We start from the raw sequence: 27250 nt of genomic DNA, 5'->3' as shown, positions 1-27250 counted from the left end.
AACACCAACTGGGATGCCAAGTAGCAAATGCCAATGTCTTGAGCCTCCTCCCACTGGCAGATACCCCACCAGTGGTTCCAACATTGGAAGAGTCCGTTCTGATTTTAAACTTCCTGGACACCCTCCTGGTCACTGCTGACAATAGCAGACTGTGGACACAAAAAGGTCCGGTCCTGGCAAAACTGAAACAGCTGGTAGCGATGGGGGCATCAAAAAGGGCTGTCACAACCAGAACCGATATCTTTCTGGACCCGGAGAGACCAGATCACTATTAAGGATGGCATTTTATTATAGGGAGCAAAGGTGATTGCCCTGAGCAAAGGTTGCCACCAGATACTAGCTGAACTCCATCAGGGTCACCTAGGGTCATCCAGAAGTTGTTGGTGAGAAGTTATGTCTGGTGACCAGGATTGGATGCAGAGTTAGCGGCATCGGTGGGACAGTGCCCAGAGTACCAACATAGACAGATCCCCCACGTTTGTGGGAATGGCCGGGTAAACCCTGGACTCAATTACACATCGACTATGCCGGCTCTTTCGTGGGCTCGATGCTGTTAGTCATTGTGGACACCCACTAAAGTTGCTGGATGTGCACGGATTTCATTCGGCAAACACGGCATGACAATAGAAAAACTGTGAGCATCTTTTGCAATAAATGGGCTCCCAGATGTGTTGGTCACAGACAACGGGTCATCATTTACCAGCAGGAAATTCGCATATTTTCTAAAGTTGAATGGCATTCGGCATGTAAGGACAACGCCATACCATCCTTCATCCAATGGTCTGGTGGAAACAGCAGTCCAAATGTTGAAGGCAGGTTTAACGAAACAGCCTACAGCTTCACTATATAACAAACTTTCCTGGTTCCTATTTGATTATCGGACCACACATCTCGCAACTACAGGGACAGATCCAGCAAAGTTACTAATGGGGAGAAGTCAGGTAGGGACTGTTTTGGAGGGAAACCTGCACACAGTGGTGTTCCCATGTTTTGCTACCCTTGTCTTTTTAGATGGAAGTGGTCAAGTGTTTGGAAGGAGCTGTCTAAGGAGGCTTGCTGAATATCTTCAGTGTGTCTTAGAGATAGTACGCAGTAGCGTGTACTATGTGTCAGTGATGGAGGGAGTGATTTTTTTGAATGTATTGTCAATCAAGCTGCTTTGTCATGGATATTGTTGGAAGAGCTCTCATCCAAGAAAGTGGGGCATTTGAATTTGTGAAGTCAGAAACATAAAGGAGTAGAGGAAAATGTAATAAATTTAAATACATTTTATAATGGGAAATAGAAAAGCTTGATGCTGATCATGACAGTAATGGTTTTGAAACGGGTGATGTTTTAGCTTTACTGTGACCACTGGTGGCATGGCCTCAGAATAGGGCATCAGGAGGAGTTGGATCCCCCTCATCCTGAAACTCCATTGAATACAGACCCAGCGTCCTCAACCGCTCCTCATATGACAAGCCCTTCATCCCTGGGATCATTCCTATAGACCTCCTCTGGACACCCTCCAATGCTAGCACATCCTTCCTTAGATACGGGGCCTAAAACTTCTCTCAGTATTCCAAATGCAGTCTGACCACCGCCTTATACAGCTGCAGCAGTACATCCCTGCTCTCGTATACTAGTTCCTTTGATATAAACGCTAACATTACATTTGCCCTTCTTACCACCACGTGAAACTGCATGTTAACCTCGAAAGAATCCTGAACTAGGGCTCCCAAGTCCCTTTATGCATTCAGATTTCCAAAGTCTTTCCCATTTGGAAAATAGTGTTTGGAAAATTCTGCTGAAGGAGACACATGTATTTTCTGTATTTCTTGTTAGTGATCATTCATATGTCCAAGTGCCTATATAATGTATATAGTTCCTGAGCTGCAATAAACTGTATCCTGTTATCCAGGAGAAGTGCTTACTTTACTGAGATTAATTCATGGTCAATGCTCCACCACAGACTATGGAACAGCCCTTTGGACAAGGTTAAGAAGCAGGATTGGTGATAGCACTCAATCCTAACTACAAGCTACCAGTTGTTGGTATCCAGATATCACATAAAATCACAAGAATTTGGAAATGAGTGACTCAGTTTGTGACTTGCACACTCCTACTAAAATGAATGCTTTAGGTTCAGCAGCATAGTGTACAATTTTTGTTGAAACAGTTTTGAGTTTCTCATGTACTCGAATTAATTTTGTTGAAAGCAAAGTGAATGAAAGGATCAGGACAGTCCAAGAAACGCTAATATTTAACCTTTGTTCAGGTGCATTTATTGTAACATATGGCAGGCAGGCTGACAGTGGAATGTGAATGGAAGTTACTGATTACATCAAAAAATAAGAACATAAAAGTCAAAGATTGTAAGTTAGTTAAATGGTTTTAAGTGTATGTCACTAAATGTCGTCTTCTGATTAATAAATAAGAGATCTCATGGTTTGATCAGAGTGGCTATTTAAAGCTAATGTGAGGTGGCAACTTACTGTTAAATTACTCTAAGATAGTGGAGTAGCAACTAGGCCCAGGGCCTGTTTGCCTCTGGCAGCAGTGGCAGCAATGCCAGGCCGAGCCAGACACAGCTCCACACCAGCCCAGCGAGCGATTGAGCAAATCCCAGGCTGACTCCGTGTCCCGGACTTGCAGACTGAGCCGAGGCTCCAGGTCTGCAGCTAATCCCGGGCACCTGAACGAGCGGTAGCACTGTCGAACGGGATGGTGGAGGACCGCGATGGCGAACAGGAGGTATTGGCAGGCCCCCTGGGTCCAGCTCAGATGCGGCAGTGCCAATTGTCGCTGTGGCGGAGGCCTGTAACCGAGACCCAGAACCTATTACAGAGACCTCGGAGCCTGTTTCAGAGACTACGGCTGATGTCGAGAAGCAGAGGAGGAACAAGAAGAGAGAAAGATGAACTCTATTACAGTAAAATGCCGCATTATATTCAGTGTTTCAAGACGGTGCCAAAGAGTAGTGACACTTTGCGCGTAACGCATGAAAAACACTTTTCACTGTATTTTTATATCCCATGTGGCAATAAATCTAAATCTAAGAACTGCAAATGCCAAATCAACTGTGAAGTACACTGATGTAGTAATACACCAGGGCATAAAGAGTAAAGAGTATTTCTAACTTCAGCGTGACAATATACATCAGAAGTTAGAGAGGAAGCCTTCGGAGATTATCCCAAACAGTATCATGCCTACTATTAAAAAAGGGTATAAGATTGGAAATCTAAAGGAGTTATAAAAAGGCTTCCAAAATGATGTTAAGAGACCCTATATCTGTGACTTGCATGAAGGCCTAGCAGACCAAAACAATGTGCACTGAGTAGACAAACTGAATAATTTTGGAAGGAAAGAGCCACATTTATATAGTACCCTTTACAAACAACGGGGATCCGAAATTGCTTGAAAGCACTTTTGAAATGTAGTCACTGTTATATTGTACAAAATGCAGTAGCTAATTTGTATGCAAAATCCCACAAATGGCAAAATGATAATGGCAAGACAATTTATTTTTGTAATGTTAATTGAGAGATACTTATTGAAAGTTTGCAAATGACACCAAAATTGGTGGCATAGTGTACAGTGAAGAAGGTTTTCTAAAATTACAAAGGGGTCTTGATCAAATGGGTCAATGGGCTGAAAATGGCAGATGAAGTTCAATCTGGATAAATGTGAGGTATTGCATTTTGGTACAATGAACAAGGGCGGGGCTTATACAATTAATGGTAGGGCCTTGGGTAGTGTTGTAGAACAGAGGGATCTAGGGATTCAGGTATACAATCTTTGAATTTTGCATCACTTATAGGCAGGGCGATTAAAAAGGCATTTGGCACGTTTGTCTTTATTGCTCAGTCTTTTGAGTATAGGAGTAGGGAATTCATGTTGAGGTTGTACAGGACATCGGTGAGGCCTTTTCTGGAGTACTGTGTCCAGTTCTAATTGCCAAGTTATAGGAAGGATATTATTAAGCTGGAGAGGGTTCAGAAGAGAATTACCTGGATGTTGCCGGGTATGGAAAGTTTGAGTTATAAAGAAAGACTGGATAGGCTGGAAATTTTTTCACTGGAGTGAAGGAGGTTGAGAGGTGACCTTATAAAAGTTCATAAAGTAATGAGAGGTGATAGATAGAGTTAATGGTAATTGTGTTTTCCCTAGTATGGGGGATTTCAAGACTAGGGGGTACATTTTTAAGGTGAGAGGAGAAAGATTTACACAAGACATGAAGGGCAAACTTTTTACACAGAGGGTGGTTTGTGTATGGAATGAACTTCCAGAGGAAGTGGTGGATGCAGGTACAATTACAACGATCAAAAGACATTTGGATAAGTACATGAATAGGAAAGATTTGGGGGGGATATGGGCATGAAGCAGACAGGTGGGACTAGTTTGGTTCGGGATTATATTATGCATGGGCTGGTTGGACCGAAGGGTCTGTTTCCATGCTGTATGACGCTAAGAAAGCCTAAAAACATAGAATGTGGGGAGTCTTGTGGCTGTCTGGTAGTATCCCTACCACTGGGCCAAACTATCCAGATTCAAGTCTCACCTAGCCTCTATGTATCATAACACAGGGGTGTGGTGGTGTAGTGTTAGTGCCTACCCCTGTGGGCGAGAAGGCCTGGGTGCAAGTCCCATCTGCTTCAGAGACGTGTAATAATGTCTCTGAACATGTTGATGAAGCTTGTCTAAAAGCTGGAACATTTATGACACAACAAAGTTCTCTGGCCTGTTGTTTCGGTGCCAGTCAATTCAGCGTCTTTCTGGTTCATTGCCGTGGTCTTCAAACAGACATCCAAATACTTAATATGGCATGAGTGTTTCTATCTCTACCACCTTTTCAGACAATGAGTTACAGGCCCTTTATACTTCCAGGTTTTAAAAAAAGTCTCCTCAACTCCCCTTTGGTTCTTCTACCATTGCTTTAAATCAATGCCTCCTGGTTTCGGTCCCTCTACTAAGCTAAATTGGTTATTCCTATTTGCTGTGTCTAGGCCCATAATGTTATGGCTTAATCAAGTCAGTCTCCCCTGTTTCAAGGAATATAAACCCCAATCTAGCCAATCGTTCTTCATCATTAAAATTCTCTTCTGTCTACGCAATCACGCCTTTCTTGCAATGTGGGTGGGATCAGATTTGTTCAGACTGGGTAGAGATCTTCACAAGATTCCATCAATTGAGAGGAGACCACATTATGAGCAGCGAATACAATAGACTAGGTTGAAAGAAGTTCAAGAAAATCACTGCTTCATCGGAGGGTCTATTGGGGCTTTGGATAGTGAGGAGGGAGGAAGTAAAGGGGCAGACGCTAAAGCTTTTGCAATTGTTATACCTCTTTACCCACCCTCCCCTTCAGAGGAGAGAATAAAGCGTGTGAGGCACAGAAAAAATAATCAAAATTTAAATAGCTGCTTTGTACCCTGCTTATCAAATTGAAGTGTGGGTGGTTAAAAAGAGAATGGCACACATCCCACTACAATAGAACAGAGATAGGTTATGTGGGAACCAAAATTTGGCAGGTGGACTATACAGTGGGAAAATGTGAGTTTGCTCACTTTGGTAGGGAAGCAGAACATTATTTAAATGGACAGGGATGAGCTGTAGTTTAGAGGAATCAGGCTACCATCATACTTGAATCACAATTTAGCATTAAGGTACAGTAAGTAATTAGAAAGAAAACTAGAATATTGGCCTTTACTGTAAGCAAGGTATGGTATAAAAGGCAGGAAGCCTTGTTCCAAGTCTGCAGGGCATTGATTTCACAACTAGAATATTATTTACTTAAGGAGGGATAAACTTGAATTGGAAGCAGTCCAGAGAAGGTTCATTCGGCTAATTCCTGGAATGAAAATGTTGTCTTATGAGCACAAGTTGAGTAGGTTGCAAATTTACCAATGGTAATGGTAGAAGAATGAGGAGCAAAGCAGGGAGCAATTTTAAAGTCTGTAAATGATGCAAAATTTGGAAATATTGTGAACCGGGAGAAGGTTAGTACAGAACTTCAAAAGTCCATAGATAGGCTCAGCTAGGTGCCGTAAGAATGGTTGCTTTGCGGTTGCTATGCCATTACATTGCCAGTGAGGGACAAAACCAATACCAACACTGGTCCAGATGCACAGTGGGATTTTAAAGATGGCACAGGCATAAGAAATGCCAGTCTGTTGGCAGGTATCCAGTCAGTGGCAAGTTGCTCTAGGGATGGCACATATTCAGATGGGGTTAGAATCAGACATGAAGGATGCCATAGCAGGGAGGTGGGAGGGGTGTGGTAGTTAATGAGGTGTGTTTGATAAGATACGGTGAGACATTTTACTGGGCCTCACTGTGACATTCCCTCCAAAAAAAACTCAGCGCAAATCACAGCCAAAAAAACTTAAGATTCAGCTCTTAGACTTTCTTACTCAAAATCAGCAAGCACTCAATCCAGGCTGTGGAGGTGTCAGACAGGAAGAAGGCTGATGAAGACATAAATTTAAGGAACACAGATTAAGCAGTAAGTGAGCTGGCAGTTTAAGGGTCTCAGGATGAGACATTAAGTGAAGAAAATGGCATTGGGTGAACGCAGAAATCTGCCAAAAAGGAACTGATTACACAGTAGTAGGCTGAACAAAGAACTGAACATAGAGTTGGGAGACCCTTCGCTGAGGTTACAGTGTCTGTAAGATTGTTGGGAGGTGAAAGGGTTGAATCTGTCTTTCAGATATTTGTAACAAGACCATTTCAAATATTTCTTGTAGAGTGTAATGCAGTTTGTTTTGTGAGTGTAATAACCTTTATTGTTTTGTTAGAAGTACACTGGCAGCCTCTTGTGAATGTGTTTACTGACTGACTACTGTGGTAAGTAAGTAAAAAGAAAAATGCTTATGGATTATGAATAAAAACAAAATGCTATAGATGTTGTAAATCCTAGACAAATACAGAGAATGATGGACAAACTCAGTTGGTCTGGCAGCATTTGTGTAGAGAGGAACTCTGAGTTAACATTTTGAGTCTAATGTGACTCTCTCTGGTAGACAAGTTCTGAAGGAGGGTCATACCAGACTAGAAACATTAACTCTGCTTCTCTCTCAACAGATGATGTCAGACCTGCCAAATTTCTCTTGCATTTTCTGTGTTTATGGAGGATCAAGCCATGTTTAATTTTGGGATCTGACCTGTTCAGTAATACCATCAGCTAGGATCAAAACAGTATATCAGACAATATAAAAAAAAGGGGGTGCAGGAGTAGAGGGACCTGAGGGTATACAGAACAGAGAATAGCACAACACAGTAACAGGCCCTTTGGCCCACCAAGCCTGTGCTAACACATGATGCCTTTCTAACCTAAAAACCTTTTGCCTCTACACGGTCTATATCCCTCTACTCCCTACCTATTCATATGTCCGTCCAGATGCCTTTTAAATGTTGCTGTTGTATCCACCTCCACCACCACCTCTGGCAGCACATTCCAGGCACTTACCACCCTCTGTTTAAAAAAAAAACTTGCCCCTCACATCTCCTTTATACTTGCACTATTTAATCTTAAACCCCTAAGTTCCTGAGTAAGTGACATTTCAACCCTGAGAAAAAGACTTCGACTATCCACGTCTCTCATAATTTTGCAAACTTCTATCAAGTCGCTCCTCATCCTGCAATGTTTAAGTGAAAACAAACCAGGTTTCTCCAATTTCTCCTTCCAGCTGATGCTCTCCAAACTAGGCAACATTCTGGTAAACCGTTTCTGTACCCTCTCCAAAACTTCCACATCCTTTTGGCAGTGTGGCAACCGGAATGGTACACAATATTCCAAATGTGGCCTTACTAACATTCTATACAGCTGCAATATGGCTGCCAATTTTCATACCCTATGCCCAGACTGATGAAGGCAAGCATGCCATATGACTTCCTTGACCATTTTTATCTAGTGGTGTTAAACGCAAAATTAAAAAGACTGAAAGAACTGTGGAGGCTGGAAACAAAAACTGAAATGGCTGAAAACTCTCAGCAGGTCTGGCAGCATCTATGGGGAGAAATCAGAGTTAACGTTTTGGGTCCAGTGACCCTTCTTCAGAACTGATGGTAGCTAGGAAAATGTTGACTTTTATACAGACGATAAGTGGGGATGGGGTTAAGGAGTAAGTAATAGGGAGAATTAGAGCCCAAAGAGAGAAAAGAGCAGTTGGACAGACAAAGGAATGGATGACGATCTCTCTAGGAAGTGAATAGCTGCTAATGAGGACTATTCATGGCTAACAATGGGTTGTGTGCAATAGCAGACCATGTGATAACAAGGCCTGGTGTGAGGGGTTTGGGGTGAGGACATGGGAGAAGGTGACTCAAATCCTAAAATTGTTGAACTTGATATTGAGTCCGGAAGGCTGTCGTGTTCCCATGTGGAAAGTGAGGTGTATTCTTCCAGCTTGCGCTGAGCTTCACTGGAAGACTGCAGCAAGCCTGAGACAGAGATATTGGCCAAGAAACAGGCTGGTGTGTTGAAATGGCAAGCAACTGGAAGCTCAGAGTCTGTTTTACAGGCAGAACATAGGGTCACTGGATCCAAAACATTAACTTTGATTCCTCTCCACTGATGCTGCCAGACCTGCTGACATGTTGCCGCAATTCCTGTTTTTGTTATCCAGTGGTGATGCCACTTTTGGAACTGTGGACCTGTCCATCTAAATCTCTCTGTATGTTGATGCTACTAAGGGTACTTCCATTTATTGTATACTTCCCTGCTGCATTACACCTTCCAAAAGGCATCACCTTACATTTGTCTGGATTATTTCCATTTGCCATTTCTCCACCCAAGTCTCCAGCCTATCTACATCCTGCTGTATCCTCTCACAATTCTCCTCAATATCCGCAACTGCCCCAATCTTTGTGTCATCCGCAAACTTACCAATCAGGTCACCTACATTCTCTTCCAAATCATATATATTTTACAAACATCAGGGGTCCAAGCACTGATCCCTGTGGAATACTATTGGTCACAGATCTCCAGTCAGAAGAATACCCTTCCACCACTACTTTGTCTTATATGACAAAGCTGGCGCTGTGTCCATCATATTCAATCATCCCAGGCCCATGTAACTTCACCTTTTGTATCAGGCTGCCATTAGGGACCATGTCAAAGGCCTTGCTAAAGTCCATATAGACAACATCCACCATCCTGCCTTCATCAATCATCTTTGTCACTTCCACAAAAAACTTAAATCAAGTTTGTTAGATATGACCTCCCCTGCACAAAGCCATGCTTCCTTTCACTACTAAGTCCATTTTTTTCCAAAATGAATAAATCCTGTCCCTGAGAATCTTCTCCAATAAACAACGTTGGCTATTCTCCATTCCTCTGGGATCTTAGCTGTGACTAAAGGATACAAAGATTTCACACAAGGCCCCAGCAATTTCCTCCCTCAGCACTCTGGGATAGATCCCATCAGGTCCAGGGGACTTGTCTACTTTATTGCTTTTCAAAACACCCAACACCACCTCCATTTTATATTGACATGTCCTAGAATATTAACATATCCCTCCTGTGACTCACCATCCACCACATCCTGGTATCTGCTCCTATGATGCTGCTTGGCCTGCTGTGTTCATCCAGCCCTGCACCTTGTTGTCTCGGATTCTCCAGCATCTGCAGTTCCTACTATCTCTGATCCACCACATCCTACTCCTTTGTGAATACCAATATAAAGTATTCATTAAGGACCTTACCCATGTCTTTTGTCCTTGAGTGGACCTACACTTTACCTAGCTGCCTTCTTGCTGTTATATCCCAAGGCTTTTTATAGCTATATGGGTGCATAAATCACTGAAGGTGACAGAATAGATTGAAACAGTTTTACAGAGCATATGGTATCCTCGGCTTTATTAATTGCAAACACATGAAACGTTCAACAAGAAGTTAGACTGTTATGTGAAAAAGAAGAATGTGCAGGGTTATGGGGAGAAGGTGGGAGGATGCCACTAAGGAAAGGGCTCATTTGGAGAGACGATGAAGACATGATGGGTTAAATGGTCAGATTCTGCGTTGTAACAATTCAATGATTTGATTCAAATAGCTGACAGGGGAACATGCGAGAGTTTCCCTTGGGGTGGTGGGGGGGAGGGTGATATAGAACTATAGAACTATGGAAAAGAACACAGAACTGTGGAACTAATTTATTTCTGGACCTTTTTATTTCTTTGTTTTTCTAATTTTTTCCCTAAGAATGTATACTTACGAATCTGTACCTAGGTACCTTGGTACCTAAGATGGAACTGCAAGTAGCAAGTAGTAAACCTGTCACTGTACTCACGTGACAATAAAGCTAATTCTAATTCTAACCTTGAAAAATAAAAACAAAAACAAAAATTGTTGGAGAAATTCAACAAGTCTGGGAGCATCTGTGGAGAAAGGAACAGAGTCAATGTTTTGGGTCTAATGATCCTGAAATGTTGATTGTAGAACTCGGGAACATAGATGGAGAAGAGGAAGAATTTCTTTTCTCTGAGAGTCGTTTGTCTGGATCATACATGTTCAAGGCTGAGTGAGACAATGCTTAATCTACAACAGAGTCAGGGTATGAGGGACAGCATCAAAGGAATCTGATGCTTTTCTTCACACCCCAAGCCTCTTCTGTCCCTAGGCCTCCTTCCTCATCCACCACAACCACAGAAGCTTCCAGAACTGACCAATATCTAAAAGCGACCTCATCAATCAAGCCTTTAATGTCTTTTCTTTACTCAGCACCAGCTGCATTTTACTTGACTGCTCTCAAGTTTTGTGACTGTATTCCATATTAGAGATACTACACAAATGCAAACTGTGTTTGTTATTTTTGGTTTTGCATTCCACAATAGATATGTTTCAACTCTTAAACACTGCAATCATCTGCTAAACAATGTGTGTGCACCCATTTAAACTTCAATGCCCTAAAATTTCTGGGTTTGCAATGGGTGTACAATTGAATTAAACCCAGGGACCTTAGATAACATGGTCTGGGACCTTACCCTGTTTTGATCATACAAATAAATTTCAGTTCTGAAGCAAGAGGTAATTCCCCTTTTTCTCTTAGCTGACTCATCTTCCCCCCAATTTTTTTGTCATTTCACCTCAACCTGCAACCCAAGCTTCTCAATGTTCTATTACAGGTCCAAAACCTTCACTGGTACGATATAACTTATTTTCACAATGGGACAACCAAGTTCTCAAGTCACAGAATATTTGCCCAATTATGCTCCTGTAAACTGCCCTTGTGCAGTTTTGCATGTTAAAGGTGCTGTATAAATGTATGTTGTTGTACTGTGGTTTTTCAATATGTGATCTCATCTACAGTCTGATATAGATTAGTCAGTATCATTTAATCAGAATTTGTATGATTATCAATGTACAAACAAAGAAATACACCATGGATGTAAATCGTCTTCACGATTTGCAAAGGAATAATTTATCAATAGGTAATAGTCATTATAATCAAAAGTCTTCCATTGATCACTTGCGAGATTTCACTTATTCTTCCAAGTTTCTTTTGTTCCCATTTCTTTAGACTCAGGCTGTACCAAAGGATAAACTGTGCTCCAATTTTTGTCATATGTTGTCCATTGTACTCCCTTCCAATTTGGGCTTCTTTTTCTTTCAGAAGTTGACTGAAACAAAGCTGCAGTTTTCTCTTTCTCCTCTTAATCTTTCTCTTCTTCTGAATTGCCTTTTTTTTTTTAACATTTTTTACCCCCTGAACCCAATCCATGGTTTAGGCACTTGCGTGGAAGGGAATTGTTCCTGACAAATTTGAAAAGCTGAGAAATGCTAATGTCGTGGCTTGTAAAGGTCATAATTAATACCCAGAGCAAGAACGCCATTATTCTACTCCGAGAGAAATCGGGTCATAACCTGATTTCACCTTCGTCCTGTCATGACAAAAGGTATAGAGTGGGGATGAGGAGAAATTTATTTACACGGCAAATTACTGTAATTAATTGCAGATCTCCTTCAAAGACTGAAAGCCTGAATGGTAATGAATTATTATATTTACGAAAACTACAAATTCTGAATCAATTGTACAACCATAAAACAAAGACGTAAAAAGTCTAATTGATGGCAATTTCAATAATAAATTAGAAACAATAAAAGAAGAAGGAGAAATAAAATGAAATGGAAGTAACTGTAGTCATCACACACCTGTAAGAGAGAGAGAAGATTATTAGTGTGCAGGAACGAGTACCATTTTAAAAGTGAAGAGGAACACACTAATTATCTCAAGTATCTACATAAGATTATGTATGACAAAGGCACAGAAACAGACCATTCTACCCAACAGCTCAATGCTAGTTTTTTAATGATCTGTCCAAGCTCCCTCTCATCTAAAGCTAACATCATAAGTATCTATTCCCTTCTTTCTTAGTTCCTTGTCCCATTTCCCCTCCATCCAAAGTATTCACTTCAACCACTTCCTGTAATAGCAAGTTTCATATTCTTATCACTCCTTGGGTAAAGACATTTCTTCTTAATTTGCCGTTTTCTTTCTTGATGACTGGCTTGTATTACTGGCCTGTTATCTTTTTCTTCCTCTCTATATTCATTTTGTGAAAACCATTCACAATTCTATAGACCTCTATAAGGTTACCTCTTGACTTTGTTTGTGGGACATTTTTTCATGCTGTGTGCTAAACTATTTGAATTAAAAGTAAGATACTTGCTAATAGGGGAAGTAATGATATCCACTCTAAACCACGAGACTTCCTATAAATTGCTCTGGCCAGAGATATGACACTAGTGAGGTCAAGGACTGAGGCAGGTACGGAATGGTTATGTTACAACGTGCTTCTGTTTGTGAATGAAATCTACTCATCCTACATCAGATATGAAGGGGTGGTCCAAAGATCTAGCATATATACCTGTGAAACTTATATGCTCAACTTATTGCATAGGGCATAATACGACATAGTTAAGCTTTTATTAGTAAAAAGATAAATGCTTGTGATATTAATTTCTCACTCAAGCACACTAAGTAACAGGTGATTACTAATCTACTTCACTCTACTGATTTGATTAACTAAGCCTTTTTTGAATGAATGTCATAGAGTCATAGAAATTGACAGCACGGAAAAAGGCCCTTCAGCCCATCAAATCTGCACCTAACTATTTCAACCTTGCTTTCCCAACACTTGGCTCGAAACCTTGCAAGCCTCATAATTGCAAGTGTACAGCTGAATTTTTCTAAATGTAATGAGGATTTCTGCCTCTACCACCTTTATACGTAGTGAATTCCAGATTCCTATCACTCTCTGGATGAGAAGAAGTTTGCTTATAGACCCTCTAAACATTTTACTCCTTATCTTAAATCAACGCCCTCTCCCAGTTTGGCCACAGCGCACTCGCTTCTTCCTCAAAGTCATGAATACATATTGGAAACAGTGATGGTCTCAGTGTTCTTGACCCAACCGTCTTCAGCTGCTTCATCAATGACCATCCTTCTATCATCGGGTCAGAAGTGGGGATGTTCACTGATGATTGCATAATGTTCACCATTCACAACTCCTCAGACATTGAAGAAACAAATGCGACAAAATCTGAACAATATTCAGACTTAGGCTGACAAGTGACAACTAACATTTGCACCACACAAATGCTAGGCGATGAGCATTTCCAAGAAGATAGAATCTAATCATTGCCTCTTGCCATTAAATGTTATCTGTGCCATTGAATCCTGTACTATCAATATCCCAGGGGTTACCATTGACCAGAAACTCAACTGGACTTGCCATTTACATACTGTGGCTAGCAGAGCAGGTCAGAGGCTAGGAACACTGCAGCGAGTAACTCACCTTCTGACTCCCCAAAGCCTGTCCCCCAACTATAAGGCACAAGTCAGGTGTATGATGGAATACTCCCCACTTGCCTGGATGGGTGCAACTCCAACAGCACTCAAGAACATAGAACATAGAACAGTACAGCACAGTACAGGCCCTTTGGCCCACGATGCTGTGCCGAACTTTTACCCTAATCCTAAAGTCTATCTAACCTCCACCCCTACCTTATACTATCATCCATATGCCTATCTAATAGCTGCTTAAATGCCCTGAATGAGGCCGACTCCACTACCCTCTCTGCCAATGCATTCCACGCCCCTACCACTCTCTGAGTAAAGAACCTACCTCTGACATCTCCCCTATATCTACCTTCACTCACTTTAAAACTATGCCCCCTCATAATAGCTACCTCCACCCTACGAAAAAGTCTCTGGCTGTCCACTCTATCTCTACCTCTGATCATTTTGTACACCTGTATCAAGTCACCTCTCATCCTTCGTCGTTCTAGCTCTCTCAACCTTTTCTCTTAAGACCTTCCCTCCATTCCAGGCAACATCCTGGTAAATCTCCTCTGCACCTTTTCCAACGCTTCCACATCTTTCCTGTAATGAGGCGACCAGAACTGGACACAATACTCCAGATGTGGCCGAACCAGGCTTTTGTATAGCTGGAGCATAACTTCACGGCTCTTGAACTCAATCCCTCTATTAATGAAAGCTAACACACCATACACCTTCTTAACAACACTATTCACCTCGGAGCAGCTTTCAGGGAACTGTGGATATGAACTCCAAGATCCCTCTGCTCCTCCACATTGCCAAGAATCTTTCCGTTAACCCTGTATTCTGCTTTCAAATTTGTCCTTCTGAAACGAATCACTTCACACTTTTCAGGGTTAAACTCCATCTGCCACTTCTCAGCCCAGCTCTGCATCCTATCAATGTCCCTTTGTAACCTAGAACAGCCCTCCGCACTATCCACAACGCGACCCACCTTCGTATCGTCCGTGAACTTACTAATCCACCCTTCCACTCCCACATCCAAATCATTTACAAAAATCACAAATGGAAGAGGACCCAGAACTGATCCTTGTGGTACACCACTCATAACTGAGCACCATGTTCAATATTTTCTATCCACTACCACCCTTTGTCTTCTAAGGGTCAGCCAAGAAGTTTGACATCATTCAGATTCACACCACATCCACAAACATTCGACCCTTCCACCATTGATGCTCAGTCACAGCAGTCTGCACCATCTATAAGATGCACTGCAGAAATTCACCGAGGCTCCTTCAGACAGCACCTTCCAAATCCATGAACACTACCATCCAGAAGGACAAGGGCAGCAGATACATGGGAACACCACTGCATGCAAGTTCTGCTCCAAGCCACTCATCATTCTGACTTGGAAATATATTGTTGTTCCTTTACTGTTGCTGGGTCAAAATCCTGGAACTCTCTCTCTAAAAGCATCTCTACCTAAACTGAATGGCCTTTGGCTGTTCAAGAAGACAGCTCGCTACCACCTTCTCAAGGGCAACCAGTAATGGGCAATTAATGCTGGTCTGGCCAGCAATGCCCAAATTCTATGAATGAATACAAAAATAAGCTGGTAACACACAGGACAGAGTTTCAAGACTGATGCAAGTAAATGGAAAGCCTACGTTAATTTTTCAGGACTTCATCCCAATTGTGTTGACAACTGTTCAGCTCTCATTCTCCCTCTCCTTCATCACGCACCTTCATGTCTCATGCCACCTCCAGGGCCACCCACCCAATATTTTCTCTGACGAAACCTCAGGAGCCATGTGGAGATGCAAGGAAAAATTAAATTTCTAACAGCTTATAAAGCTCTCACCCCTACTCAAAAATGTCTCATTCATGAAACCCATTCGAAGATTTTAAATCATCTTAAGTGTTCAATCTGTTATAAAACAAACTTCTGTTCAATAACAGTATCAAAGAAGGCCAATCATTAAGTATTGTCTTGAAACTTTTTAATCAAAAAGTGAACTCAGCTTCCCCTTCCGCCACTGAGATCAATTATTTTGAAGTTTTGACAGTCACAGTTGTAATCACAGCCCTAGAGAGATGGCAACAATCAATCTGAAGTAAAATAGATGGCAATTTAAATTCTAAACTACACCACATGGCCTGTCAACCAAAGTCCTCTCAGCAGCATGTCCTTGACTCTAACTGGTGCCTTGTTTGCCTCAAGAAAACAGAGAATGCTGGAGAAACTCAGCAAGTCTGGCAGCATCTTAAAACTTCGAGTCTGGTATGACTTCTTCAGAACTCCACCGTCACTTCTCTTCCAGGTAAGCGCACATTCTATCAGGATTTTTGTTTTAATCTTTTGGCTTGTTCACCTTTGTTGCTTTCTATATCCCTACCACTAATGTTGAAGAAATCGTTTGCTTAAACTTGCTTTCACAGCCACATCTCTTAACCTTTATGACTGTGTCTGTCTCCACCTTACCCCGCATGGATTCCAAGTGAAGCTCCATCCTTTATATTTTGAACCTATCCCAGATTATGGGTGTGTCTGAGACATACAATCCTCCTCAGACAGCTGCTCCTGCCACATTCTGAGATCCACGCTCAGTGCCCCGCACTATCATATGCATAGACTCGCTCTTTCTCTCCATCAGCATCACCTCACACTATCAAAACTGTTCCATCCCCAGTTCGATTTCATCCCACATTTAATCCAAAGTCTGAAGCAGAGTCATACTGGACGCAAAATGTTAACTCTGTTTCTCTCCCCACAGATGCTGCCAGACCTGCTGAGATTCTCCAGCATTGTCTGTGTTTGTTTCAATGTCCAGACCCACAATACTGTGCTTTTTGCCTTGTTTGCTTGACAACATTTAAAGGGCGGGCGATTTAAATAACTTCAGATCAAGACAACAAAGAGATTTATCCAGCCTTCAAGAGCATTCATAACTTCTTTATGAATTTTTAACTCCCACGATGTGGATCGAAGCCTGCAGAACCGTAAAAGTTGGATTTCCTGGAACTCAGCACTAACTCCAAATGCCTTTGCTGAGTTATAGTTTCCTGTCTGTGATTCACATCTGCCTTCTATCCCCTCCCAGCGAAAGTCATATCAGCCAGAAATTGGGTCAGAACATTTGCATCAAAGTCCTGCCTGCTATTGTTATGGGTCTCAAACTCCATGAAAACCCAATCTATATCATTAGTCCATTAGTTATTAATCCATTAGTCTATACATTACATGTTAACCAGGTGACTAATACTTAGAAATTAAACACTTCATGGTTGGGCCTTTCCTTTTTGTAAGAAACTGTGGCTACTTTCTACTTAAAATTGCCTCCTGTTAATAGGGATGAGTACTATACATGGAGCTGTTCAGAAGACTTTGCTCTCTCTCCTATTAAACATGACACAACAGAGCTGGAACACTCTTCTCTTACGGGAATCCAAAATAACACACACTTACAGACGAAGACTACTAACTGAGAAAAGCACATGATGATTTAGGGATTCTCTTCAATTTAAACCAATTTATTACTGAAAAACCTCCACAGAGGCCTGTATCCTGTCACCAAGTTCCCCTTTATTTACACATGCACAGTACATGACACTGACCCAGCTGGCTCCTAGAGTAAGCAGAGCCCTTGACCCTCCTGCTTATACATTTTTTCTAAATCTCCTGGTTATATTTTTTGCTTTTTGTTTTGTGTGTAGGTGCGAGACACAGTAAAAACATCAGATGTGTAAATAACTTTATTGATAGTCCACTACCAGAAAAAAACACCCAAGTGACCAAAGGACCAGTAGCAAGCTGAGCCCCTCTGGGGGCAAATGCCTATATGAACGAAAAGATGAAGTGGGGGGCAGGGATCAAATTAAAATAGAATTGGAGGGGAAAATAAAGAAATGTAGTTGTGATGGAAAGGCCAGATTCCAGCACCCCGAATGTTCACAATTCGGCTTACTGCTACCAGATATGAGCGGGGATTGAAATCACAATTTCTGGTTTATGAAACCAGCATCTGCCCACTTAGCCATTGTGCCCTGTACCCTCCTGCTTATATCTGTCAGGCAGGGCTTCCTAATTGGATCAGGTTAACAGCCCCATTTACGGAAATCATATTCTATGAGGTTAACCTGGCTAACCTCGCTCTAATCACGACAATTACTTTGTAGGTCACATACAATTCTATACTTAAAATATGCAAGAGCTTCTGATGACTGACAAATGAGAAGCTTTACTATCCAGGATTCCTCATACATACAATAAAAGTAGTTGATTGATTTGATGATACCACTCTTTCTCAGCAAAGTTTTGGCAGCTAAGTTGGATTCTTGTGTATACGATGGACTGTCCTGTCTTGTCAGGGCCTTTTGCATTGTTTCCTGGATCAGACTTTCCAGGGATATGCTTTGCCCTGGATTTCCTCATTCCCAACACCCACCCCCTCCAAACGCTAGACTCCGTCAGCACTCTCCCTTTATTTTCTCCCCCATAGCTGGTGCACCTAATGTGGCATTGTCTACTCCGGTGAGGATGTCTATGCTTTCTAGTCAACTTTGTGTTCAGCAAAACTAAGCTACACCAGATGGCCTGTCAGTCAATGAATTCCTGCAGCATTTTTTAAAAAAACTTGAAATCAAGGAGGAAGATGTACATTTTATGTTCCAGCCAACAGCAATGTTTCCTGTCATTGGTTGAAAGAGCTGTTTTTGCTCCACTGAAGCCATCAAGACATTGAATAAATAGTGCTCGCGTAAATAGTTAAAGTGCCTTGTTTGTCTCACAAACAGAGAATGTTGGAGCAACTCAGCTGGGCTGGCAGCAGATGTAGGGACAGAGAAACAGATAAACGTTCCTCTCCAAGCACAAACCTGGAAAATATCAATGGAGACCTGGGCTTATAAATATCAGGATCTCCCTCTCAACCTCGCTGGGACCAAAGGAAAGCACAGCCTGATGCTTGGCACTGGCTTGGTTGCAGGCGTTGTCAGCACAATGAGACGATTTGACATGAGCGTGTTTCGGACCCCACTCCAGATTTATTGTTAGGGTTTACTCCCTTAGTCTTCATCTCTCACAAAGTATCCACAAGTACCACTGGGTTCTTTGCCCTTTGCTGAGAGCTTGATCCACCATTGGTGAGCCCTCCTTCTGCATGACTTGGGGCTAAATCTCGTCTCAGTGCTGTATGTACCACACATGTATTTCTCATACCTCTCTCAATGTGGCTAATTCTGGGAGAATTAACAATGAGGCTCAAAGTGGCATTCATTTTTGAATTTGTGAGAGGTTCCGGGAGTTAACATTTTTACTCATGAGTACACTCTTAATTGTTAGTTACATAGGCAGCTTGATTTATTTACATACATTTCAAAAAGAAAATGTCAAAGCAGTTGAAGAAGCCAGCACTACAATTAACACGTTCAGTGACAATGTTCCCAGCTCAGAATAAGGTGACTTACAGCAGCACAAATACAGCATTATTGCTGGATATATGGAGAACATAAAGCATGAACAGGTCTTGGGTAGTTCAAAGATCTGTGAGACGGAACCTCAAGACTTAGTACTACCCAAGGAACTTTCAGAACCACAAGTCTATCTCATACTTGACTTTGAAATGAGCACCAAAGATAGGGAATGATCCTTGACCTGTAAACAAATTGACAGCAATGATCCACAACCAAATGTGCTCTGTCAAAGCAAGATTTTAGTCTTACATTAATCCTTGACAGGATATCAGTTGGAGATATTGTTAGGAGGTAACAAAGGTCCCATGGCAGTGAACTTCTTCACATTTGCGTTATCTTGTTAAATGGACCCAGTAATAGGCTAATTCTTCAATTACCATCCTTTACTGGTGTAGCTGCCAATCACTCAGTTGCTACTTCGTCAGGTTTCACAGACAGCCTTGGAGAATCCTGTAGCTTTCAGCAAAAAGTATTTAATGAGCCACAGAGTAGTGAGTGAAAGAAAACAGACTGACCTCTTACAGTAGCATTTCAAAGTTTGGGCAGTCTGCAGTGCGAGTCTGAGCGAACAATGAGAATAATGGGGCAAAGTTGCAGGGCGATGTAGTACTGCCATTGCAACAAGTTTGAAGAGGATGAGGAAGATAAAGAGGGATTCTCCACATGAATGCAGATTTTATGTTGATTACAATTTGTTTTCAAGATGTGGATGACCCTGACAAGATTGCTTTTATTGACCATAAAGGAGCTGTGAGCTACTTCAATGGGTCATTTTGGATGTTTACAACTGAGTTACTTCAGTAAGAATTGACCACATAGTTTGGTCTAGAGCCACAGACAAATCAGACTATGCTGGGATTCCCTGGTAGGTATTAGTGACACAGTTGAGTGTTTATGAAAACCTGACAAATGTTATGGATGCTTTGCTCTGGTGATCGCTCAGAGATGTACTGAACTTAGTTTCATAGTTTATCATTGGGACAATCTGAATTAATAACCTCTGCATTTCTAATCATCAGAGATAAGAGTGGGCCATTCACCTCTTCAGTCCTGCTCCATTATTCAATTAGATAATGGTTACCTGAGGAGATACAGCGTCACAGGCCAATAGAGTAACAGGACAACTGATGTCAGACAGTGAGTCTGAGAGGAAAGAATTCAAGATTTGGGTTACTGGGAATGATGGCCTTTATTTATGATGACAGGTTGGAAAAATTAGGAATGTTCTGTTTGGAGCATGGAAAGCTGAGAAGTGACCTTCTGGAGATGTTCGAGGCACTGAGAGGTTCTGATAGAGGAAAATCCATTCCTTCTTGAGAGTTGGTCATTAATCAGAGGTTATAAATTTTAAGATCGAAGATTTGCAGCAAGAGAATTATTTCATTCAAAGAATGTTGGGATCTGGAATGTTCTCCTTGAATACATGGTGGAAACTGATTTCCAGAAGAATTTTAAAAAGTGAGTTGAATGGTACTTGAGGATAAGGAACTTCCTGAAGAAAAAAAAGCTGGGAAGTGGGACTATGCACAACCAAATTCCCAGAAAGATAGACTGATTGGCTTCTTCCTGAGCTGTAAGTTTCGATGATTCAAATTTCACACCTGAATGGTTGAACTTGAATTTTAAGATTGCATTTCCCTTTTTTTTTGTTGTCCCACTGGAAGAAGCAGTTTTGTAGAGGTGCTTTCATGTCCTTAGATCACCCCAAAATACTTAACAAGTTTTGCACACAGTTTGCACACAGAAAGCTCCCACAAAAAGTAATGAGATAATGACCAGATAATCTATTTTAGTGATGTTGATAAGAGACAAATGTTTGCAAAGACACTGGGAATTGCCTTCAGTATAGTGCCTTTGGAACTTTTGTATCTTGTGAGGATATAGGACCAGGGGTTAGCTTCTCATCAGAATGCCAGCATCTTTGGCACTGTAGCACCTTTTGTTTAATTTTTACATGTCTACTGGTTTCCAATTATGTCTCTACTTGGACTTTCAAGTAATGATCTACATCTAGAGAAAACTGCACAAACACTGGCAACAGGGTTTGTGATTATGCTGTTGCTAACACGGGTAAGAGATGTGATGGGAATGAGTTTTCTGTTCTTATTTTTAAATTCCATGTGACTATCATGGGATACACTGTCAGCTGTTACAAACAATCCATTCCCTCCCACCCTGGTTATAACCTCTTCCATCGGGCAGAAGATACAGAAGCTTAAACACACGTACCAACAGGTTCAAGAACAGCTTCAGCCCCACAGTTATTAGACTTCTGAATGGACCTCTCAAATTCCGAATTTGTCACTCTTTGTGCACGTTCTCTGCAGCCATAACATTGCACTCCTCACTCTGTTCTATTACGCTTATAAAACTTTGTATGGCATGATCTGCCTGTACTGCATGCAAAACAAAACTTTCCACTTTACCTAAAGTACAATGTGACAATAATAAATCAACTCAAAAATCAAATCATTATATAAGGCAGGAGCAGGCTCCCTGTTAGATGATCTTGTTAAATAGGCCCTGGTAATGAGACATTTCTTCAATTACCATTCTTCGTGTCCATTACTGCTATAGCCATCGATCTCTCAATTGCCACCATACATGCTGCTTTTGTGCTTCACTTCCTTCCCCATTAATACTGGGCTTAGTGCTTCCTGCTTGATTTCCTGATCCTAATGAGGGACTAATATATTTTGCATGGTGTGATCAGGTACATTGATACAATAACCATGCCTGTAGAGAGGCATGAACAGGAAAGGATTTTACCCCTCATTCTCTTTCTCACACTGATGGGAGGGAAATGCAAATCATTGCAGTCAAATTTTAACAACGTTCCAGGGCCAAATCCTTGTGAGAAATGAGAAAAATGAGGCTCGTCGTGCTGGTCCAAGAGAAATTTTATCCTGTGCTGAACACATTGGTCTTAATTGCACAACTCAATCTAACCATCTGCAATCCCTGGGAACCAACTACTACGTTAAGTTATTACATATAAACACTAACAAACAAAAAAAGTTATACTGTAAACTTAAAAATGCTTAGGAAACTTACTTCGCTGTATCATTTCATGAAACTTGGCCAATTGAAACATTAATCTGTAATGAGCAATCTCGGCAGTACAAGCATTTAAAAAAAAACAAAATTCTGCAGCTGCCAGAACTGTTAATTAATGACCTTCCGTTGGAAGTTCAGCACTTGTATCCCCAGATCAAACAGAAATTCTGCTTCTCTATGAACAAATGCTGTCTAACTAGCTGAGTGCTTCCAGCGATATCTGTTTTGAATCCACTAGAACCATTGGTTCTTGTCAAAGTTACTTACAATTGAGCTTTCTGACATCGGAGGTTTAGCAGCAGCTTCAGTCCTTCAAACATCCAATAATTAACGTACTTTCTGTTCGAGCCATTAAACGTGAAACACACAGGATACTGCTTACAGAGACTGTAAGTTGACTACTACTGAAGTGCGCTGTGACATTCAAAAACCACGGGATAAATTTCTGCCTCAAAACAGAGGGATTTGTCCTGAGTCCTGTCAAAGAAGATTCAGTGACATCTACACTGTATGTAAGACAAATGAGGAAATCTTCCCAATAATTAAAAAAAAAATCCAAATTCTAGTGACTTGGAGGCCAAACTGAGCCCATCAGATAGAATACACGCAGCTAGCTCATAATTCATCATGCTCTAGTGAAATTAAGTCCTCCCTTGTGGCAAACTCACATACGTTGTTGAATTTCAGTGATTCGGTAAGGTGCTCATAGCTGTACTTTACATCCTCATAGTCGGTTACAAGGTTTCCACTGTGAGGAAACGGCAGCGGCTTCTCATTCAGAAACAACTGGAGTTTGTACTTGTCTCCCAGGCCCCGTGCTTTGCTGCACCTGTACAACACAAGGACAAGGTTTGCAGCAAACGGAGAAATCCATCCGCTTCTGAACTTGCGACCCTTTTGTGCTTCAAAATTATTTGCCAATAATGGGTAGTCGTCCTTAAAATAACCCATGAGAGTCAGGACTGGCAGGAGAGTCTCTGCGTGTCCAAAGCGAATAACAGCGGTATGAGATATGGACTGGTTCCTGTGTGCAGAAGACAAAAACAAAATGGTAATAAACAGCTTTTCTGCACATTTGCTAGCATTACCATTTTAATGATGGAGCTTCCATGCTACTGTTAAAAACCATTAATCATTGACAAAGTTACATTCAACTGGGGTACCAGGCTTCAGGAATTCTGCAAGTGGATGTGTTGTGCAGCATTTTGAAATTATTTGGGGACAAGTGATGAAGCTGGCACTTATTATCCATCCCTCATTTCTCCTGTTTAATGGACCACTTGGGGTAGTTGTATCACCTTCTCATGTGTTTCAACACAACTTTCCTGCACATGCTCAGTGACTGCCAATCCCTGAAATCACTTCTGTCTGTCTGTCTGCCTCCTTTATCCACAATAGACTCCCTGCAGAGTGGAAGCAGACCATTTGGCCCATCAAGCTCACACTGACTGTCTGATCAGCATCCCACCCAGACTCAATTGGCCAACCCTACCCCTGCATTTCCCATGGTTAGCCTGCACATCACTGATGACGGTGCAACTGTTTTACAAAGCACCACACAAGTTGTAGGAAAAAGTCATAAAACAACGTCATCAGAGAAGAGAAGCACGTCTTTAACAAAAAATATCTTTTTAGCTCTAAGACAAAATTCTCGCACAAAAAATGCAGGATGAATGTTCCCACTTGGCAGGTGATGAGAAGAGGGAAGGGAACGTGGGGAATAAGTATTGGTTTAGAACTAAGGACATGATCTCAGGATAAGGGTCAGACCATTTAGAAGTGCGATGAGAAGGAATTTCTTTTTTTAGAGGGTGGTGAATCTTTGGAATTCTTTACTTCAAGTTCTGGGGAACCTCAGTCATTGAGTATGTTCAAGACAGAAATGAATAAGATTTCTAAATATTGAAAGGCATATTATTCAGGGATATGGGGATTGCGCAGTAAGTTGATGTTATGGTAGAAGTTTAGAAATGATCTCATTGAATGGTACAGCAGGCCCGAGGGGTTGAGTGGCCTATTCTTGCTCCTATTTCTCAATCATTCCAAATGTATCCTGGGTCATATCTCTGACAGATGAGTAGGTTCTCATTTCGAGTTAGCAGCTGCACACCCATTTGCTCGCAGGTACAAGAGAAGAAGCGGTCAACTTCCACACTGCAAACTGGATCCTACCTCAGTGAAGCGTCATTTTCTGAGCCAGTGCAATGTTTCCCACTTTCAACGACAACTTTCTACCTCTTCTGTACAAGCCGCACCAAATTACTATCAGCTTTGTCCTGCAGGACTATGCGCAATGTGTTCTCATTTACCAGAAACCAGTCAGAGAAAACACAGGAACCTGGAACCAAATTCTATTCTATCCCAAATACACATGAGAGATTTAGCGGGTGGTGTAGTATTGATAGGGCACACACAATTCAAGTGGGACTGAATGAAAAGTTATGCCTGATACACCAACAAGCACATGTAACAATGTAAGGTAATTAAAAAGAAATTATCTTAGGTCTTTGAAACAGTGGCCTTCATCACAAGACAACTCTGGTGTGAGACTGTATTAGCAGGTATAAAGCCAGGACAGTCATTTTATTAGATGGGTACATATACATCTACTCTCAGGGTATAGCTAATGTTATTGGAACATCATACTAGGCTTCCCACCCATCTTCAGTGCAAATTTAAACGAGACCAGTAATCTACTGATTAATAATCAATTTTTTTCAGGATAAAACCAACTAATGTAACCATTATTACATTAATGTAATGATCATTCAAATGTTGTTGTAGAGAATGCTTCTACTTCCTATGTTAAATAACTCTTCAAAATAAAACTGTCTGTTCTCAATCTGATCAAACACAATTTCTGGTATTAAGACTGAAATCCTCTTTTCCATATCATTACTGGGTGGCATGTTGTCTTGGTGCCTCACAGCACCAGGGACCCAGGTTCAATTCAAGCCTCGGGCGACTGTCTGTGTGGAGTTTGCACATTCTTCCCGTGTCTGTGTGGGCTTTCCCCAGATGCTCTGGTTTCCTTCCAGAGTCCAAAGATGCACAGGTTAGGTGGATTGGCCATACTAAATTGCCCATAGTAACCAGAGATTAGGCTAGGCGGGTTAGCCATGGGACATATCGGGTTATGGGGATAGGTTAGGGGGTGGGTTTAGGTGGGCTGCTTTTCGGGAGGTGGGGGAGGGGTTGGTGTGGACTCAATGGGCCAAATGGCCTGCTTCCACTGTAGGGATTCTATGATTCTAACATTGCATTGATACCAGAACATGCAGTATATTATTGTTTTATTATTACTAGCTCATGAAGGGTACAAGAGTTTGAATCACCAGTTGATCTACTGTTAACAGACAGTCAGTAATGGTCAAGCATAGCACGATGAGTGGAAGTGAGGTAATTGGATTCAATGGGAGATAAGGATAGAATGCAGTTGGGAAGCGTATGAGTGATGCTGGGAACAGTAGAAGAGGAGGAGAGAACGGTGATGGAAAGGAAGAGGGAAGAGGAAAGGAATGTATGGGGAATGGTCCATGTGCAGAGGTAATAAAGAAAATGAAGGCAAGGTGAGCAGAAATGGATGGAAGAAGAAGGGAAGAACTAAAAGGGTATAGGGGAGGAGAAGGGGTAAAGAGTGGAATTGAGCGGGAGAGAAAAAAGTGGATGCTAAGGAGAAGATGGTGAAAGAGGGAACGAAAAGACTAGAGGGATGGGAGATAATAATGATGAAACATGTAGATAGAAAGCAAAAGAGGAAGACAGGTAAAAGTATGCAGTAATTGGACAGGGAAAGGATAAGGAAAGGAGAACGGGGGCCATCAGAAAAGGATGAGATCGGGTGATGGTTGAGATTGAATGGTGAGAGAGGAAAGTAGAGCAGTGGACTCGTAGACATGGGACTGGGGTGGAAACTAGGATAATCATTCATTGGTGAGGGGTAGAGTTTCCCAGGACTTGTTTCTCTTGGTCGGCAGAAAATAATGGGTTATTTGTTGCTGTCAATAAGCAGGTGAGTGGGGTTTGGAATTGGCGAGGAAGGTCTGGGACATCCAGTCTATACACGGACTGCACAGATAGGCTGAGAATTCGCTCACTGAGGAGATGGCTACAGGGGAGAAGATATTTGTTGAGCAATGGAGGCAGGAGGTTGTAATAATGATTTACAGTAGGAACATTAGAGTTTCAACATGCATGGATTATGTTGGAGGGTACTTTCTGGGGTTAGATATTACTTAACTTGATTATCAATGTGTTTCCTTGAAATGGCAACAACTTGCCACAGAGTGACTGTTAAATATTTTCAGATAAGGTCCCTTGCTTCATTGCATGCGAACAACCCTGACTTAGAGGAGAAAGAATTTGGCAATGCTTTGGTTTTACTAAATTAGATTTCTAACTTTGATAGTCGAAATGTAAAAGATAACGCCAATGAGACTGCCACAGTAGTGGAGTCTGACCCTGGGAGGCAAATACTGGTTAATAAAACTCTTTTCTCATCAACCTATTCACATCTCTGGAGAAGGTGGGATTGACCCTAGGCCTCCTGCATCAAAGGTACAGATACTAACACTGCATGGTTTCAGAAAGACTGCCTTATTTAGTTATTAACCCCTTCCCAAAAACAGAAAAATACCCATTTGTCACAGATAGCAATCCAAACTATTTAAAAGAAAACTAATATCTTTATCAAACTCATACACCTTTCATCATGATAGTCCTCACCAGCCTAGTACCAACAACTTTCATATTAACATAGAACATAGAACATAGAACATTACAGTGCAGTACAGGCCCTACGGCCCTCGATGTTGCGCCGACCTGTGAAACCAATCTGAAGCCCATCTAACCTAAACTATTCCATTATCATCCATATGTTTATCCAATGACCATTTAAATGCCCTTAAAGTTGGTGAGTCTACTATTTTTGCAGGCAGGGCATTCTAAGCCCTTACTAC

At 41.5% G+C, this 27250-nt stretch overlaps 1 protein-coding gene across 2 annotated transcripts in view; it reads right to left on the bottom strand.

Annotated features, from left to right (window-relative positions):
* Positions 1-11297: 11297 nt before the first annotated feature.
* Positions 11298-27250, bottom strand: part of minpp1b (multiple inositol-polyphosphate phosphatase 1b) — a 96346-nt gene continuing 80393 nt past the window's right edge. The window contains exons 4-5 of one of the 2 annotated variants that reach the window (XM_020511245.2): positions 22965-23316; positions 11298-12133 (exon numbers count right to left, since the gene is read on the bottom strand). In XM_020511245.2, coding sequence (XP_020366834.1) covers positions 12059-12133; positions 22965-23316 — 427 coding nt within the window. In that variant the 3' untranslated portion in view covers positions 11298-12058. Of the gene's footprint in view, positions 12134-22960; positions 23317-27250 lie in introns of both variants that reach the window. The other variant, XM_020511246.2, reaches the window with a different exon arrangement.

Source organism: Rhincodon typus, chromosome 20, assembly GCF_021869965.1.
Source record: "Rhincodon typus isolate 14 chromosome 20, sRhiTyp1.1, whole genome shotgun sequence".
Lineage (NCBI taxonomy): Eukaryota > Metazoa > Chordata > Chondrichthyes > Orectolobiformes > Rhincodontidae > Rhincodon > Rhincodon typus.
Note: the sequence above shows the minus strand (reverse complement) of the source record. Positions and strands in the feature narration are given on the sequence as shown.